This window comes from Notechis scutatus, chromosome 5 (genome assembly GCF_049901735.1).
Source record: "Notechis scutatus isolate UNSWTSFEM ecotype Mainland chromosome 5, rNotScu1.2, whole genome shotgun sequence".
Lineage (NCBI taxonomy): Eukaryota > Metazoa > Chordata > Lepidosauria > Squamata > Elapidae > Notechis > Notechis scutatus.
The window spans coordinates 87619008-87638803 of NC_142013.1; the positions used below are offsets into that span (position 1 = coordinate 87619008).

Genomic DNA, 19796 nt, shown 5'->3' on the forward strand with positions numbered 1-19796 from the left:
AGTAATTTATGTACAATGCCAAAAGCATCTCAATCCCAAATTATTTAAAGGCATATAAATAAAAAATGAAGAGTTGGTTGCTACAATATACTGTATGTTTTAAATAATAAAATAATAAATAAATAAAATAAAATAATAAAATAAAGCAAAATGTGAACCTGGCTCACTAGCTACCTGGTCACCAGTACACCTGCACAAATAATTGTGAAAGTAATGTACAGCGACTTATCCACTCTGAAATGGTACTCTTGAAATGCTGGGGGGCGAGGGGGGGGGAGGTGTTGTATTCTGTGGTTTTAAAAAAAGGTTTCAGTAAAGACTGTTTAAGTTTACAAAAACAGTCATACTTAATAACACTCCTTGATAAAAACAGGTCTGGAGTTTTCATTTTTTAGATTATATCATGAAGAAGCACATTTGGGATATATATTATTATTCCATGCAACTATTCATATGGAAATAGTTACAGTGGAATAACAGTACAATTGGTACGCAATTTTAGTAAAAGAAGAAGAAATATCTCACAACAAAATATATACCCAACCAAACGTTGGCAAGGAAACATTTTTGAAGGAAGGAAACATTTTTGGTCTGTGGTGAGCATGTGTGGAAAGAAAACCATGCTTTTTGAAAGAAAACACTGAAATAACTAAATAAGATTAAACAAAAAAAATAGAATGTGCTTCTGAAACGGGATTATATATTTTCAAGGGAATTAGTGCTAAATTTCATAATAAGGAGCCATACTATATTTTTACACCTAGCAGCTAAATTAATAATTTAGGAGATGTCTTTAAAGACCACCTGGAAGCTACAATTGGTCCAGAATGCAGCAACATAGGTAGCTATGACTGTTTCTTGGCATGCCTATGTAGCACTGTTACTCCACAAGCTGCATTAGCTTCCAGTGAAATTATAAAGCCCTGCATAACATAGAACCAAGTGATTTGTAGGACGACTTTTTCCAAGTACATCTGTGTTTCCTTTACACTCCAACAGATAACGCTGATCAATTTTGATCAATTTTGAAACTATCATTTTATGGGACCTAGAGGCACTCCTTTTTTAGGGTGGTACCTGTCCTCTCAAACAACCCCCTCCTCCTCAATTTACGGCTGGCTCCAACAGGCCTTTAAAAGACAGTGAAAACATGGCTCTTTCTTCCACATTTGGATCAGCAGGAACAAAGTTCTCATCTGGAGACACTGAATACATTTTGATTCCTGATTACCAATTAACAAGTTTTTAACTAGCATTGGTATTTTGTTTTTGGCATTTTTGTTATTGGTTTTTTTTTTAGTCTGCTCCCAATGTCACCCTGTCCAAGTTGGGTTAGCACCTGTAATTTTAATGAACTTTGCGATCTATGGAAACTATGGATGAACCTTTATTTATGCTGTTATTGGAAGTAAAATGAAAGTAATTTTAAAAGTTAGTGATAATACAGAAAATTCAATGAATAATATAGTTCTCTGAATTTTTAGGTATATATAGCTACTCTGACATTTTATTTGCCTATATGTTTGTAAGTTCAGTGGCCTCAGGCTATAATAAAATTTAATTCAACTTTTTAAAAATTAAAAAAAGTTTTATATATAACAGAAATGGCTTTACAGGAAGTATTTATCAGCCTTTAGACAAATACAACTTAACCTCAAAAAGGAAAAGGAAGAGAGGAAGAAGCTTAAAATTACCTTGTCTTAATTCACTTGGTATAAGTTTTTATTGAGTCTTTTTTCTGACTTAGTCTACCTCAGAGCTGAGAAGTTTCATTTTTGACTGGTTAACATAAAGATTTTTAAAATTTATTTTACTTTTTTATTTAGAAGATTTTAAAGGCCACCCCCTCTTAGTGACTCTGGGTGGCTTACAAACAATAAATACCCCACATAAAAAAATAACAAACAATCCCCCCCACTACTTACTTAGTGCATTCTTCTAAAGATTGTACAAGCATTTGTTGAAAAGAACTAATTTCTTCTAGGTTTCCCATTAAATATGAAGTATCTGCAGAATGTAATCTGTAACCAAGGAAATAAGAATATTAAAACAAAACACTTCTAAAAAAAGATTCAGATTAGCCTTGGCGTCAGAGAGTTCCCGCCTGCCTTTTTGCCAGACCCAAGACCAAGACACATTATTGGTTCAATTAAACTGATTTAATGCTAGAAGCCTATGTATAGGAATCTTCTCAACAAACATCAGAGTTCGAGTTCGAGTTAGATAAAGGTTAGAGTTAGATAAAGGTTAAGGGCACTCAAGGTGGACTTAGTTCATTTGTGGCTACACAGGGATTCTAGGCTAATCCCTTTTTCACTCTGCCCCAGCTTCTGCCATTCCTTCTACATTTTTTGCATGACATAATACAATAGAACAATTTGCACCGACCATATATTCTATCTAAGAAACTTTCTCCTTTCATTTAGGAAATTGGCTGCTCTCTTCCACCATAAAATAATCCAAATGTGAACATGTAAGCAGTGTAATAGAACTGCAGTTGAAGATGTGCAATACCTGAAGAAATTAGAAAGCAGGTAGTATCCAGAGCAGACTTGAATAGAGTCAAGACACAAGGAGCCAGGACAACTGACTCTCTATGAATAAACTAATTCAATATACTGTATAGCAGGGGTCCCCAACCACCGGGCCGCGGACCGGTACCGGACCGTGGAACATTTCCTACCGGGCCGCCGGTTTGCTGGGTGCCGCCATCTTGTTTGACGAGAAAGTACTTCTGGGTGAGCTTTTCTGGTTGGAAAGCGGCGTTTGGGTCCTGAAGGAATCCTCGCGCCTTAGTTTCATCGAAGGAGGGGCTTCGAACGAAACTAAGGCGCGAGGATTCTTTCAGCACCCAAGGCAAGGCGAGCCGAGCGACCGTCCCGAAGCCGTCCCGAAGCGAAGCCCATCGACAAAGGTACAAAGGAGGAGTTGAAGGTGGCGGGGAGAAGCGGGGGACAGCTGGCTGGCCGGTCGCTCGGCTCGCCTTGCCTTGTCATGCGTGCTGATGCCGGTACCAGGCCGCAGATCATTTTGTGATGCCGGTACTGGGCCGTGGCACAAAAAAGGTTGGGGGCCACTGCTGTATAGGGCAATGCCATCTAAAAAAAAGTTAATGATAGGTAATCAATTATATTAAGAATGGCAACTTATGTTTCTATGTACCCTTCTGACTGGCACTTTTCTAATGAACTGCTCTCATTCACTATAAAACTATTAGTATAGACTGTTGAAAAAACACATTACTGTTGAAAAAACACATTACACGCTACTAAAAAGGTTATTAAGTAAAATCTTTTTTTTTTTTTTTTTGAGCCAAACTCAGCTTCCAAACATGTCTGTGAAATTTTCTTGGCAGCAAAGTGGACATTATTTGCCATTACTTCTTCCAGAATATGTTTAGGGTTTCCCAGGCTAGTTTTCTGACGATCTCAAATACAAATACAATTAGTCCTCAGCTTACAAACATTTGTTCAGCAAAGCTCCAAGTGACATCATTGCTGAAAAAAATGACTTATGACCAGGGGTGGGATTCAAATTTTTTAACAACCGGTTCTGTGGGCATGGCTTAGGTGGTGGGCGTGGCTTGGTGGTCATGTGACTGGGTGGACATGGCTTGGTGGTCATGTTATTGGCTGGGCGTGGCCAATTCAATATCACTCACATCGAGGCATGCATCTCCTCGCCTGGCCTCTCATGACTGTGGGGATGCTGCAACAGTCGTAAGTGTGAAAAATGGTCATAAGTCACTTTTTCCAGTGCCATTGTAACTTTGAATGGTCACTCCACACAAGCAAAGTACCAGCAAAGGAGGGGGAAAAATTCCAGAGACGTTCCTGAGACAGGAAGTCTAGTCCTGCCAAGAATGTAATAAGGGTTAACGGAGAGGCAGTTTCTTTTAGCAACACCAGAATGTTTCCTTCCTGCCTTCATTACAGGATTAGGCCAGTAATTTCTTCTAACAACCAGTTCTCCGAACTGCTTAGAATGTTAACCGGTTCTAGCGAATAGGTGCAAACTGGTAGTATCCCACCCCTGCTTACGACCCATGCTCAAAGTTATGGTTGTTGCAACATTCCCGTGGTCACATGATCCAAATTTGGGCACTTGACAGGCCATCTACACTTACAATCACATACACGCTGCAATTCCCCACACCTATTTCCCACTCATCTATGACCCTTGGTCCTCTCTGCACCCTGCCTTGCGGAATGCCAGGCAGCCGCAGAATCACACAGCTCTGGAGCTGATTGCCACACCATGGGATACCTCAGCTGCCTCAGAAATATTTGTTCGTCCATCTGCCTTCTCTACCAGTTCCCTGCACCAGCCTTTCACTTTGTGTGTCAGCCACTATGGCCGAACCAGACAGAGTGCTACTCTGACTTTTTTGTCCTCTTTTTGGACCTAGCTTCTCTGGTAAATGTTTTCTACATATGACTCCCAGAGCCTTCAGAAATCTGTGTTTCCTTTAGAAAACTGTGCAATCCTAGGAAAGCCTTCTGAACAAGTACTGGGGCTGCTTACCGCACTACTTCGCAGTGTACAGGGTAGCCAAATGACAGTTATGGGATGGGGAGATAAGTGGGTGGAGGGAGTTGGAGGCAGTCCCTTACCTGGCTCTGGGCCATGAAGGACCCATCCTGCAATCCCATTTGGACTGGGGTGGACACTCACTTAAAATTCTTAGTTAATGATTGTAATGGGGAATGCTGCAATTGCTTTCATAAATCAGTCCGGTCACATGATGTCTTGCCTTATGACTGCACTGCTTAGTGGTGGAAATTTGATTTCAATTGTGGTTGTAAGTTTAACCACCATACCTGACACTGGCTCTGGATCTCCCATCTAACTCAAACATTTTCAATGACCAAATGCACTTACTTTTCACTAGTTTGTAAGGGTCGCAGATAGCTAGAAAGCATTGTCTGTAATTCCTTAGCATATTCATTTTCTGTTTCCAGAATATTCTGTAGCACCTACAACACATAAAACTTTAAATCAAAATGTTACAATTATGAAGAAAAAAACAAGAAGTGTTAGACATGAAAATTCTTTGAAAATGTTTTATTCTTCAGAAAAGGCTATAATGTGAAAAATGAAAATTCTCAAGAGTATGCAATGACCCCAGAAAAGAGATAAAAATTAGAGGACTTGTCATAACTCAAAAGAAAAACATGATTTATAAGCAAAAATCTTAACTTCAGATAGGCCTGGAAAATCTAAACCCTAGAGAACTCATTGACAAATCATATACAGTAGATGGATCTATTGTTTCTGTATAAGGAAAAAAACTTGCATTTAAATACATTTTAGTTACTTAAGTCAATGATAGCTAAAGTTTTCTAGTTAGTGTGCAAAAAGGAAATTTAGTGACTAGTACATGTTCTGCAGCTTTTTCTCTGGTTTAGAATGATATTACTATAACCTATTTATATTAAAGTCAATTAAAAATTGAATTTGTGTCTTCTAGGATACAATTTTAATAATATGTAATCTGATTCAGCAGCAATACAAATACAATTCCAAATCTACTGCTATGCTGTTTTACATCTTTATTAGAATTATAGCAAAATTTTATTATTGCATCTTAATAATATACAGTATTTCACAATTTAAAGAAATACAAATAAACAACCCAATAACTAACATTTTGATAAAATCAATCAAACTGGATCTGTCTCCCAGGAGTTTTATAATCTTCAGATATTATACAATGCAGCCAACTTATAGCCTGCTTGGTATATAAAACAGTTATTCATGCCTGAATGAAAATCTGATGAAACAAGGGACAGAGTACACTGTTTAAAACTGGGAATTTGTAGGTTCTTTCATTAGTGCTGCTGAGATCAGTTTGGGGGCCTTGAATAGGCCTATTCACTTGAAAAGCAGAGGAGGAAGGGAGACTATTTCTGAGTTCATTCTTTTGTTGGTAACTTGACTCCTGCCCCAAAGATTAAAATGTCTCCATTCTGTACTAAGCACTACGAATGACAGATGTTACAAAGAACCTTAAACTGTGAAAACAGCAGTTTCAAACTACAGTACAAAAAGGATTTGAAAAACTAGAAAAATCAAGAAAGTTTAGACCATTTAAATTTAGGAAAGTAAAACACAATAGCATACAATCAGCAGATTACTGAAAGGAAGTTAGGCTAAACAACAGAAAATCAGCAAACCGTTTTCTAATCCAAAAATAAATTAAGTCATAATTGACTTAAATCATGGGAAGGGGAATCTAAAACAAGGATTCACCAAGCAACTCATCCAGTCAGGTTTTTAAGTACTACACAGATAACTAAATGCTACTAATACACACTGTTGTGTGTTCTAATTGCACAGATCAAATTGCTACTTAGACAATAATCATAAAAATGTGTTTAATGTAAATATGTTTTTCATTCAACTATCTTTTTAGGGGTTAATAAATAATTTTTGAACTTAAAATAAATACAGGTATCCTCTCTAATTTGAACAAAGATTATATAAAAAAATAACTTAATGCTGAAGATGAATTGACAGACAATAACAATTTAATCAAAGCAAAGTGCATCTTTCTCAATTCTCAAGGGCTCAATTCTTTAAATCATCTTACATTTCCCACATTCATAAAAAACTGCTTAAAATGTCTATTTTAATTTTAGGGATCATACAAACGTTTTCTTCAAAAAGTAATACGTTTACTTTTTACACTCTCCTTTACACAGATGCTATATTTATCACCAATGCAGAGAATACTGAGCACTATAATTGCAGCAGTAAAACTGCAAATACATTAGTACTGTACAGCACATTTTACTCGGCTGAACTTAATAATTTCTGATGTCCCCATCACGTTTCTACTTTAATAATCACCTTTCTCCTCTTTTCTGTTTTCTGCAGATTCAGACTGCTACAAGACCCCATTATATTCCAAACCTGATTCTGAAAACTTCATCACCAATTCATGAAATGAGGTTACTAAATGTGGATTGCTCTCAGAGACATGGTAACATTTTACAATGTGGAATATAAATGAAACACCCAGAGAATCCCATGTGAGCGATCCAGAAAAAAATAAAGTACATCAAAAGTTCATTCACACAAAGCCCAGCTACTCTCCCTAAAGCAAAAGCTCTTGTACAGCATTGCTTTAAAACTGAATTTCTTAAAGGCATCTCCCACTGTTAGATATTCCAAAACCCAGATTTATTTCACAAAAACATGAAGTATAAAATATATTCCCTAATGATAAAATTTGTCATGTTACATATTTAGGAACTATTGCTGAAAACAAAGGTGCATGATTTATCCACTTCTATGCATACTGCATATATGTCTCCATCCATCAGAACAATCTTTTTTTTAAATCTGACTTATGAGAAATACAGAATGATGTAAATCAAAGATCCATAATAATCCTTACACATATATTTCACATTCTGAAATAATCCAATGTGAAATTTAACTTTGCAGTTCTATAATGAGATTATTTAATATTAACCAAGCCTACCCTGTTTCTCCAACAATACAGCCTCCCCCAATAGGAAGTCCCAGCATGTTTTATAGGCATGAAATGAAATTAAGCCCCTCCCCCCAAATTAAGGCCTATATTAAAACATGCAAAATGGGGGGAATGGTGGGGGAGGGGCTTGCCATTAGGAAGTACTTTTGTTGCACACCCGGATATGGTGCTGCCTGCGTTGACCCCAATACGAAGTGCCCCACCAACGCCGAGATCAACATCCAAGCCATTGCCGCCCGCCCGAAGATGCAAGGGGGGGGGAATTAAGTCACCCCCAAAAAGACAGCCTAGCCATTTTTTCGGGGCTCAAAAAAAAATAAGACCCGGCCTTATTATATGAGAAACACGGTAGATATTATACCAGTTTCAGAAAAAGCTAGAAAAATAATTACTGTATACTCAAACCATCAATCAATTACAGTCTTAATTCCTCAGACACTGGCCACTCCACCCACTGTTTTAGCTCTATTAGAGACATCAAAGAAAATGTCTGAATGAACTTTAGTTTTCTGGAAAATATCAGCTAAGCAGATCTCCTGAATAAAAAACACACCTGTTATATATTTTAATGCACAATCTGTCATATGGCAAAAGCCTTAATTTGTTATTTTGTCAATCACACAGTCTCACTCTAAAAGCTGTTGTGAGATTTTCTATGCTCCAACAGATGTTCAAGAAAAATGTTTTTTTTCCTATCAAAAATGTGGTACAGGTATTATAACCTAACAATCACAAATGAAAAAGATACAGTGACTAAACTATTAAATACATATCTGTTTTTCTCCCTTTACGCTTGCCAGCATCTTGTTCAACTTTTTTTTCCATTTTATGATTATACAGTTGGAGGTTGGATGATGAAATAAAAACACTTCATCCTTACAAATTTTTCCAATTTTGGAATAGGTGGGAAAAAATTTACTATCATTGCCACTTTCTGAAATAAAACTGAAAATGCAAACAAGAGTTATAGACAATTCTTAGTGAACCATCTGGATCTTCAACTAGCAGAAAAAAATTGTGCTAAGAAAATGGAAAACTGTGTTAAATCAAATGTATTCATGATTATCAACCAACCCATCTAGTACATGGATCAAGACTAATACTGAAATGAAAAATTAGAATTAGTATAATATTCCAGTGTATCTATTACACTTGCCACTAGTTCTCAGGGAATTTCTAAAACCTTTTGAGCCAGCAAGTTAAATATAAATAGAACTGTAAAGGTAGGCTCATTTAATAATTAATTAATATCAAACATAAAAAAGGTGGCATGGAGACAGCCCCTGGGAGCACAACTCCCCTCCAGTAAAAAAAAAAATTCTACTAAAGCAAAATACTTGACGCCAATGGTATTGACACAGTAATGGTGATATATAACAGCTTTGCGATGATGAGGAATATTCAAGAAGCAGAACAGTTGTACAATTCTGCCTATGTCTTATAGTGCCAATTTAGCAATGCTGGGTTTTTAAGATAATTTAAATGCAGAGTTAGGTATATATCAACAGTTATCCATAGTTGTATCCTACCCTCAGCAGTGTTCAACAAAGACAGTATTCAGAGACAGAAGAGACTGTATAGTATGTGAATGTTGGGCTCTGCAACTAATAGGAAAAAGTTGGGAAATGATGTCATGCAAGAAGTAGTTAGTATGGACATCTGCAAATTCAACAGTAACTGCAACTTTAAGGTCTCATTCACAGAAGATTGATGGAAGGCTTGAAAGGAAACAGCAGGGAGTCAGTTCAATAAGTATTTGGCCAAAAAGGCAGGAATCAGAGGGAGTCACATACTCCCAGGGGAAGATTGAAGCTTCCAGGTCTATTAACCAAAAATGAAAGTAACAATAAAAGTAATAAGCAATAAAAATGGAAAATGGAAAACACAAGCAGAAAGCAGAGAAAAACAAACTAAAAAGAATAGGCATGTGATTAACTTCAGAATGAGGAACAAATGAAGTTTACACAAGCCAGCAAATTCACCACTCAAACGAGAACTTATCTGGAATGCAATGTTTTTTTTTGAAGTGAAGCAGGTAGATTTCCAACCTCTTCCCTATAAAGACTCCAGACAAGGTTACTGCACAGACATCAAACTTATCTGCTGCATGAGACCATAGGGAAATAAGGGCTAACAGTGGACATAACCATGCAAAATATTATTCAGCATCAGCCTTCATAATTTATTATACATTTTTTTACTATGTAAACTTATATAACCACCCAACTCACAGATATGTGACCCTGGGTGGCTTATAACATTAAAAAATAGGCTGTATAATTGTTAACGTTGGTCCTTAAACACATGACCTGTAGAATGCACAAACAGAAGATGGAAATGGGTGCCAAGTCTTCTAGATTTTAAAAACAGATGAGAGATGAAATTCCTGGATCTTGGCTGGTCACAAGGTAGGCATGACTGAATTTTTAAGGTATCACTGACTTTCTTGTTTTAATTATTTATAGGTCCTGCAGATCTACCGTATATGCCGGCGTATAAGATGACCCGGCGTATAAGACGACCCCCCAACATTTCCACTCAAAATATAGTTTGTTATATACTCGCCCCCTCTTCCGCACGCCTTCCACTTTTGCACTTTTTTTTTTTTTTGAGGCACTTTTGCGCACCGTGGAAACGAATCCCGTGAAGCCGAAAGAGCAGCCAGCCTTCTCCCAGCTCCCAAGGAACGAGGCTCGCACCGCCCGGGCTCCGCTGAGGTATCCGGCTGGGGCTGTCAGGAGTTGTTACCGCTGGCGCGGCTCCGCGCGGCTCCAGTCCCGCGTTGCCTCGGGAAGGGAAAGGCAAAACCAGGAATTGCAGCAGCGGCTCCTGGTTTTGCCTTTCCTTCCCGAGGCAACGCTGGACTGGAGCTGCGCTGAGCCGCGCCAGCGGTAACAACTCCTGACAGCCCCAGCCGGATACCTCAGCGGAGCCCGGGCGGTGCGAGCCTGCTTCCTTGGGAGCTGGGAGAAGGCTGGCTGCTCCTTCGGCTTCACGGGATTCGCTTCCACGGTGCGCAAAAGTGCCTCAGCCGTGGGCAGCCGCAGTGCTTCCCAATTACTATTTGCCGGCGTATAAGACGACCCGGCATATAAGACGACCCCCCAATTGGAGGCATGTTTTTCAGGGCAAAAAAGTCATCTTATACGCCGGCAAATACGGTATATCCTTTGGAAAAAATACACTGATTTCAATGTACAAACCTAAACAAAAACCAACTGTTAAATAAGATTCACATAAAGTCACTCACCACATTGTAATAGCTTTTGCTAATAGCAGTTGTATCAAACCCTTTTGGAGGACTTTTCAAGCTTCCTGATTTGGGAGAGACAGGTTTTTCTGAAACAAAGATTATTTCAACAATAAAATATATATTCATATCTTAAAACCTGATAATCAAACAATGCACTGAAGACAATATTTAGACTGATTTACTTTAAGTTATATAAATTTACTTTAAGTTATATATCTGTCATCTGCGACTCTATGACCTCTATAACTGTCTGCTTTGGCTCTGCAACCATACAAGACAGGCACAGACTTCAACAGATAATTAGAACTGCAGAAAAAACAATTCTACCAACCTACCTTCTATTGAGAACCTGTATCCTGCACGAGTCAAAAAGAAGGCTGTGAAAATGTCTATAGACCCCTCACATCCTGTATATAAATTGTTTCAAATTTTACCCTCCAAACGACGCTAGGGTACTGCACACCAGAACAATTAGACACAAGGATAATTTTTCTCCGAATGCCATCACTCTGTAAAACAACTAATTCCCACAACACTGTCAAATTACTTACTAAGACTGTATTATTATTATTATTCTCATCCTTCCTAGTACCTATCTCTTCCCACTTATGACTATAACCATGTTGCTTGTATCTTTACAAGTTATATTGTTTTATTTGTTTCTGAGTATTTGATTGCTTATTAGTAACCTATGACTATCACTATTTTTCTCCGAATGCCATCACTCTGTAAAACAACTAATTCCCACAACACTGTCAAATTACTTACTAAGACTGTATTATTATTATTATTCTCATCCTTCCTAGTACCTATCTCTTCCCACTTATGACTATAACCATGTTGCTTGTATCTTTACAAGTTATATTGTTTTATTTGTTTCTGAGTATTTGATTGCTTATTAGTAACCTATGACTATCACTAAATGTTGTATCTTATGATTCTTGATTAATGTATTTTATTTTTCTTCTATATACACTGAGAGCATATGCACCCAAGACAAATTCCTTGTGTGTCCAATCACATTTGACCAATAAAGAATTCTATTCTATTCTATTCTATTCTATTCTATTCTATTCTATTCTATTCTATTCTATTCTATTCTATTCTATTCACTGAAATTACATAACTTAAAGTTATATACTATGGATCTGGCATTTTTATCCACCTATAAAGTTCTTCCCAAAGACCTGGGATAGGCAGATGTTATTATTATTATTATTATTTATACAACTTTGTAAAATCACAGCTGCCAATTCTTTAGCTGGTGTTGGCCTTCATTCGTATCAGGTTCTTCCCAATATCCCAATACCCATTGAATATTGTAATGTATTGGCATTATTATATTAACTCATTTCTCCAATGGAATCGGGCAGCTAATAATTCAAATAAATAAAGTAATAAAAGTTTATTTATTGGATAGCTACCAAATTTATTTAAGATTACTGAGAAAGGCAGACTTTTGAAACTTACCACTGGATTTTACTTCTCGCACATAATTGCTGGGAAACCATCCTGTTTTGCCATTGTGAGTTCCTTCCCACCAGCCTCCTTCTTCTACTCTTGTAACATGAATAATATCTCCTTTTGTAACAGAAAGTTCATCTTCATTTGTCTGTTGAAAATTAAATTTAGCTCTTACCACTAGTTGGTGGTTGCTGTTATCTGTCATATCCTAGAAATGAAGAGACCATAATAATGTTTTAGGTACTTTTCAAAAGAACAAAATATTCAGATAAAAATTTAACAATGAATTATAACGTAAAGCTACCATATCTGCTTCTTCAACATACATGCATACATAGTTCTGTAATTTAAAATATATAATCAATATTTCAACTGTATATAATCCTAATCAGTTACTGCTTTGATAACATTAACTGCATTAGAACTGTTTCTGGTTGGTTCGTGTATATCAAACAGTTTATGTGTACACATTTGGGTACAGAACTGATGTTGATCTGTACGGTAGTAACTTCATTTGTAGCTGAAATTGAAACATAACTAACCCATATTCCAGTGGTAAACTAGTATATTTAAAACTTTTTAAACACATTACGTATCCAGATTAAGGCTTGTGAACAGTAGCTCATAATGAACAATGTTTAATTAAAATTGTCATGGCCTATAGTAAAGACGTTCTAGGACTTCCTGGCTATATTCCAATAGTTACATACACTGAAGCTCATTTATTTCAAAATACATCAGCATAAATTAATATACTGGACTCTTGAGTGTAATCTATCGCAATGCAGTAGCATCTGAAAGAATTATTGCTTCTTGTCGTGTCTCAAAAAAACCCAAGAAAAGCAAAACAATGTAAAAATCTTGGACACCTTAAACAAACTATTAGCTCTGAATTTGAGACAAGCTTTTCACTTTGCAGCTCTGATTAAGGAAAATAAAAAGCTATTAAAATGTGTTAATGCTTACCAGACTTCTATACTGGCCTTGAAAAAGTTTTGAAGTTCTACTGTGTAAAGACTGGGATCCCAAGGAATCAAAAGACTTTATCCGGTGAGATGATGGCCTTGCACACACAGAATCACTCCCTAAACCAATATCTGAAAAAATTGACACACACACACACACACACACACACACACACACATATATGTTAAGGTACTTTATACATAATGTTACATTTATTTTTAGAAAATATATTTACATAGGTAAAGGTATATTTCAATTTACTTATTCCTCAAATTTGTAAATTGGATGTCCTTCATGAATATACATTGCAACCCAAAGTGTCCTAAATGTACCAGGGAAGATACAGGATGGGAGACAATCTCTATCAATTCAAGGGAATTCAAAAGTATCAAAATAAAAAACCACCACTTCCCAACTTTTTAAAAATTCTCATAAACTAACCAAAGGTTATGCCTGCTGCCTTTGTAAAGTTTATGGCTGGAAGCAAAAAGTATTGTACAGAGGTAATCCTGAACTCCACTGGATTTGAAAGTTAAGATGAACATTACCTTAAGCCGCCAGTTTAAAAAGTGAACAGAAATTGGTTTCTCTATAAACTAGTTCTTTAAACTCGATTTCTCTCCTTTTAAAATACCCAAATTAATCTGCAATGCAATTGCCCTTTCACAACTGAAAGGACTGCAGAAGAAACTGACTGCATATCCAAATATGCAAGACAATCATAATAGTGCTTCTTTTAGGACAATCTTCCTTTATAGTGCACTCCCCCCAGATGTGTTGGTATATTGTCCGAGAATCCTGAAATGTGTTAATATCTGGAGAGAACTGGATTTTATAATAGCTACATCAAAATATACCCATATAATTTCTCAGATTATATCTAAAAGGAATGCTGTTTCCCTATGTGATTTTCAAATGGATACAGAACAAAATTTGGGAATGGCAAGGGGAAACAATAGTCCAGAGGAATTCATGATATATTTTTATTAATCTAAATCAGAATACCCCAATTCAGCAGTTTCCAGATCAATCACACTATAAATTCCACCATTCAGTCAAAACCTAAGCCAACTAAAAAATGTTCAATCATTTAACACATCAGGTACAGATAATCCCTGGGTTATAAGTGTTCTCTTAGCGAACGTTCGAAGTTATGCAATAAGCATCCCCTAGCGTTTGCGAACAACTCCCGAAACTACGAAGCTTGAAGCACCATGCCCTTATGAATAATCGCAGAGATTCTGCAACATTCATCCTGAATGTTGCAGGCCGAAATGGAGCTTCTGGCCCTCTGAAAGCTCCATTTCAGCCTGCAACGGGCTGGGGAATGTCCGTGGGGTGGATCCACCCCTCAGAAGCTCAATTTCAGCTGGCAACACGCCAGGCGAGGCCTGCGAAGGCCCAAACGGAACTGCATGGGGGGGGGGGGCACCCACAGCAGAGAGGCAGGAGACTGCTTGCTAGATCTAGCAATTGTGGGGAACATGAGGTGTTTCGGTGGGTCGGGAAGACCTTTGGTGGTCTTAGGCAGCTGCCTGTTCCATCACTAGGCTCCCCATGGCCTTCCCCACCCTGAAATATCCCATGTGCACTTAACAAGCCAGGCATTTGATTAGCGAATGTGTGGGCAAAGGAAGGAGTGATCCCGTTCAAGGTATGAGATTCACTCCCACGAATCCTCAGGTTACCAACGGAATGAGAAGACTCCATTTCATTCATAAGTCAAGGACTATCTGTACTAGATTGGAAAAATACATTTGGCTGATCCTAATGTACAGCCTATCCATCCCTCATTTAAGTCAGCTGAACTTTCAGCCTCATTGTACAGAAAAGCACATGCTACTGAAACCAATGGGATTTGTATACACAAAGCAATGCTTAAATGTATCATGTAGACCTGTGGTTCCCAAAGTGGGTGGTGGGACCTGTGGTTCCCTGGGGGGCAGTGGGATGCCTTAGGGGCGGTAAGAAGCAAGTGGGGCGCTAAGACATGGCAGGGGGTGTTTGAGGTGCCGGCCCCACAGGCTCACTGACTGCCGGCCACGCAGCCAATTGACTGTTTCATCGCTCCGTAGCCAGCGCCTCGAATATGGAACCCGCGCGCGATGAGCCTTGCCAAGCCTGGAGGGGGGGGGGGGAGGTGGTGGAAAGAGGGCGCCTTAGCTTGCAGGATGCCCTCTTCAGTGGAAGTGGCGGAGGCACGCCAAAAGGCCCAAAAGCAAAACCCTCCCAAGGCGCACAGTGGAAGGGATGGGTGGTCCAGCGTTAGGGCCCCCTTCCCCAGAGAACAAGGGAGTGCACAGCACCCGCCTGGCCTCCGCCTCTCCAGCCAGCTGGGCTTGCGCGCAGGATGCAGGTGGGTGCAGCTGCGGCTCTCCAAGGTGTGTGGCTCGGTTTGGTTCGGCTCTACGTGGCCGTCCCGGACCTAAAACCTAGCCTTCCTCTGCAGCCCGGTTCTTCCAACTGAGCCCTGCACTTGCTTGCTTGCTTAGTTTCCAAGCAATCGTTCCCTCCGCCTCCGCTGGTCTGGGCTGCTTCCGCACGCCTTCCTCCTCCCGGGCGGAGCATAAAGATGGGCGGAATGCTTCACTGAAGTTGGGAGTCTCTGAGCGTGAGGTTGGCTGCATTGCTGGCCCAGGGAGGCTGGCATTGCAAAATTGGATGCCAAAGGGAGCTGGAAAAGGGGCAGAGGGGCAGCTGCAGGGGGCTGGAGAAGGGGCAGAGGGGCAGCTGCATTAAGGAGCAGGAAGATCTTAGCCATGGTTTATTCATTGACTAAGCCGGAATCAAACAGCATGCTAAACTCTAAACCAGAATGGCTGGGTTGATATATTCAGCCCGTGTTTCTCAACCTTGGCAACTTGTGTGGATTTCAATTCCCACTCTGGCTTTGCTCTACTTTTTCAAAGTGCCACCTCTGTCGCATTCTTTCTTTCTGTCTGTCCGTCTGTCCGTCCATCCATACATCCAAAAGGTCTGCCTGTCTCTGTCTGCTTGCCTTTCTGTCTACCTACCTACCTATCTACCAATATAGATGTATGTATGTATGATGTATGTATGTATGTATGTATGTATGTATCTATCTATCTATCCATCCATCCATCCATCCATCCAAAATGTCTGCCTTCCTGCCTTCCTGCCTACCTACCTGCCTGCCTACCTGTCTTTCTACCTACCTACCTATCTACCAATATAGATCTACCTACCTACCTACCTATCTACCAATCTACTTACCTACCTACCTACCTATCCATACATTCCTCCAAAAGGTCTGCCTGCCTGCCTGCCTATCTACCTACCAATCTATCTACCTACCTACCTATCTGTCTCTCTGCCTGTCTGTGTCTCTCTCTCTCTATCCATCCATCCATGTTTGAAGCGCCAGCGCCGCAGGCACATTGTGAAAGTAGAGCAAGGAGGGAGGGGGAGGGAGGAGGGAGGGAGGGAGGGAGGGAGGGAGGGGAAGAGAGAGAGAGAGAGAGAGAGAGAGAGAGAGAGATGATGCATCTGATTGAAATGAGGCCTAGTTTAGACTGAGGCCCTTTTCCATATTGAAACATTTTTGCCAGCACATTGAAACATCTTTGGCTTCTATTAAAGGTTTTATGGACAAAACATGGTCAAGACTATCAGGAAGCTCTCACATTTTGTTGAGGCTTTAAACAGGATCCATTGGACCAGATCTCCACCCTAAAAATTACTTTTCCCCAATGTATTACAGTGCCAATTCTGAAGAAGACAAAACCAAAATGTACTGGTAAATTACAAGAACACACACAAACACACACACCCTTCTAACCCTGCTGGAGCAGGTGATTGGACGAGAATAGATATCTCATTATCTTTCTCCTCCCTCCCTCCTTATTTCTTTTTCTTTCTGTCCCTTCCTTCCATCCCCCCCCCTCTTTCTTTGTCCCTTTTTTCTTTCTTCCCCTTTTCTCTTTCTTTTCTTCCTTCTCTCTTTCTCTCTCCCTCTCTCTTTTCTTTCTCTCTCTTTCCCTCTCTCAGGCTCACCCCATTGACTTGACTTGCTTGGGCAGGTCCCTCCAATGCAGTGGGCTCAAAGGGGTGGACCTGCGGGGCCAGCAGTGGCAGCATGTTTGAAAAGTAGAGCAAAGCCAGAGGTCGGTAATTTTTGCTGCAAAGAATCACAAAAGCTTCTGGGTTGTGCACAAGAAGGGACACACATGCCAGTGCAATTCAGCAACATAAAATAATGAGATACAAATAAAACAAATCAACAAAAATCAGCAAAGCATCTCTGATTAGATTTTATTCACTGTTAGAATCTAATCAGAGATGCTTTGCCGATTCTAGTGCAATGACCTGCTCCAGCAGAGTTAGAAGGGAGTGTGTATGTATATGTGTGCATGGCTGTCAAAACTCCAAAAATGGGTCAAGTATCTCTGGGGAAGCCAGTCATAAATTAGAACACTTGCTAAACAACCGGCCATTAAGTGAGGACCACTTGTATTTGGTTTGCCAGTCACCTGGCCATGCCCACCCAGTCACATGACCACCAAATCACACCTACCCGTCATGTGACCAGCAAGCCATGCCCAGCCAGCAAGCCATGCCAGCCAGTCAAGTGACCAGCAAGCCACGCCCACCCAGTCACATGATCAGCAAGCCACACCCTCAAATTAGACCACGCCCACAGAAATTTGAATCCCACCCCTGGGTGGGGGGCACCGAGGATGAATTTGTAGCACCAAGGGGGCGGTGGACTGAAAAAGTTTGGGAACCACTGATATAGACTCTGAATCCATTTGCCAACTTACTCTGCCTTCCCTTTGGAGATCAAAGTTTAGAAAGTTATCTACAGCTCTGGTATATGGGAACTAGGAGAAGGCAGTAGAAGCTCAATGTTGAAGTTACTTTCAGCTAGGGCTGAGCAGCACTTTTCTGAAAGCAAATGGGGGCTTCAAAACAGAGAACTCACAAATGAAGCACTTCTCTGCAGCCCCTGAAATCAAGGGTGTCCTTCCCCAGATTGCATGGTAGCTGAAGAGCTAAGTGATTCCAAGAAAAGGCATGGCTACTTTAAAGAGTTGAAGACAGATGCTATGTTCATGCTGCCATGTACTTTGAAGCACTGGTGTACCTTTGAATTTGAAGTGCTATATAGCTATTAACTTTGTTGCTACCATTAATCAACTGAACAGTACATTTGTTTTATTTTTTTAAAAATGATATTCTGCACATGCAGCAGCATCTAAATAACTTTGGCTGATTTCAAAAACTGTTATAAAACTGGATTAGTGTTTTAAATGGAAGTTCCAGACTACAATTTTGACGAGGAATCAAAGAAATCACTTTTGCATTCTTGCCAGCAAAATTATATAGAAGTGTCCATGAAATCACAGGAGTTGCCTTGGCCTCAAAAGAAAACTAACTTTACATTTTGTAGCTCACAGTCAGATGGGAAGTGGGAGGAAAGTAATCCCAAAAATAGAAATGCAAATGATATGGAGTAAAGTTCTGAGATATGTAGCTGAAATCATTCAAATTTGAACCATACAAGTTAACAGAGGAAGGAAGGTGATTACATTAATGTTAAGTAATAGAAAATAATCAACTTCTAGAAAACTATAAAAATATAACTATTAAATGGATTTATATTTACCTGCTGTTACTTTATTTAGTGCCACCAAGGAACTAAGCACTTTACTGAAGTTCTGTCCTTGGTAGAGATCATTTGCATCAAATGTCTAAAAAAAAACATGGTCTTATTAGAATCTAGAAAGAAAATCAACACTTTTTTGAAAAGTCTGTTAATATAAAGTAGCAACACTCAATATTTTGAGTTTATTTCTATATAAAAATACATTACTTGTTTAATTAAATTTGGAGCTACACAGGCCTGATTGAGACTCAAAAGTGATAAAATGATTTATAATATAGCAAGACAGTGTCAATCCCAGTTCAACACTCCATATTTATGATGTGTAAAGCAGCAATGAATTATGTGAGACTTTGCAGAGCTGTAGATATCAAGAATATTAAACTTATACTGGACAGATCTGGGCTCTAAACCCAGAACAGACAATTGAGTGATTCAGCTCATCTTAAATCAAGAATGTTAACTTTTTCCGGCTGAAGGGCTGCATTAAAATACTGCAAAAGCAGATGAAGATACATCCCAATCGCATACTTCATATATGAAATGCTTGACTTTCCCCAATATTTGAAGTTTTTCTTTCTTGTTATTTAGACTTGTACCACTTTTCCCCCCCATCAGATGTCTAGAAATATGCCAGCAATTTTCAAGAGCTCAAAGAACTTACTGGTAGCCTAAATCACAGGTTATCACTACTTAAACCCATAAGTAATGTGGCTTGCTCAAGTTTCATTTCATCTGTTATATAATCCATCCTTTGTAGTTTGTAAGCCACAGTACAGTAAAATATCATTTTAACAGACATTATGGGGAAGGGATGTCCAATATTTACAAAGGTCCATTAGTACAAAAGTATTAAATTCCACCACATTGGCAATTATCATCTGTATAACGATGTCATGTGTGAATAGAGCCAACTGTGTCTTATTCAAAAGATGGTACTTAAACCATCTGAATCCAGTGATCTATCATTCATATACACCTTGGAAGCT

The 19796-nt window shown here is 39.1% G+C and overlaps 1 protein-coding gene across 10 annotated transcripts in view; it reads right to left on the reverse strand.

Annotated features, from left to right (window-relative positions):
* The window catches only part of ARHGEF7 (Rho guanine nucleotide exchange factor 7), a 102242-nt gene that overhangs the window by 52430 nt on the left and 30016 nt on the right, over window positions 1–19796 (reverse strand). For 9 of the 10 annotated variants that reach the window (XR_015749895.1, XM_026668889.2, XM_087967277.1 and 6 more), the window contains 6 exons: window positions 18811–18895; window positions 13185–13315; window positions 12225–12426; window positions 10752–10840; window positions 4882–4976; window positions 1926–2021 (listed from right to left, as the gene is read on the reverse strand). Coding sequence is in view for 9 of the 10 variants with exons in the window: in XM_026668889.2 (XP_026524674.1) it covers window positions 1926–2021; window positions 4882–4976; window positions 10752–10840; window positions 12225–12426; window positions 13185–13315; window positions 18811–18895 (698 nt within the window). In the remaining variant the exon portion in view is untranslated. Of the gene's footprint in view, window positions 1–1925; window positions 2022–4881; window positions 4977–6840; window positions 7454–10751; window positions 10841–12224; window positions 12427–13184; window positions 13316–18810; window positions 18896–19796 lie in introns of those variants that run through there. The other variant, XM_087967281.1, reaches the window with a different exon arrangement.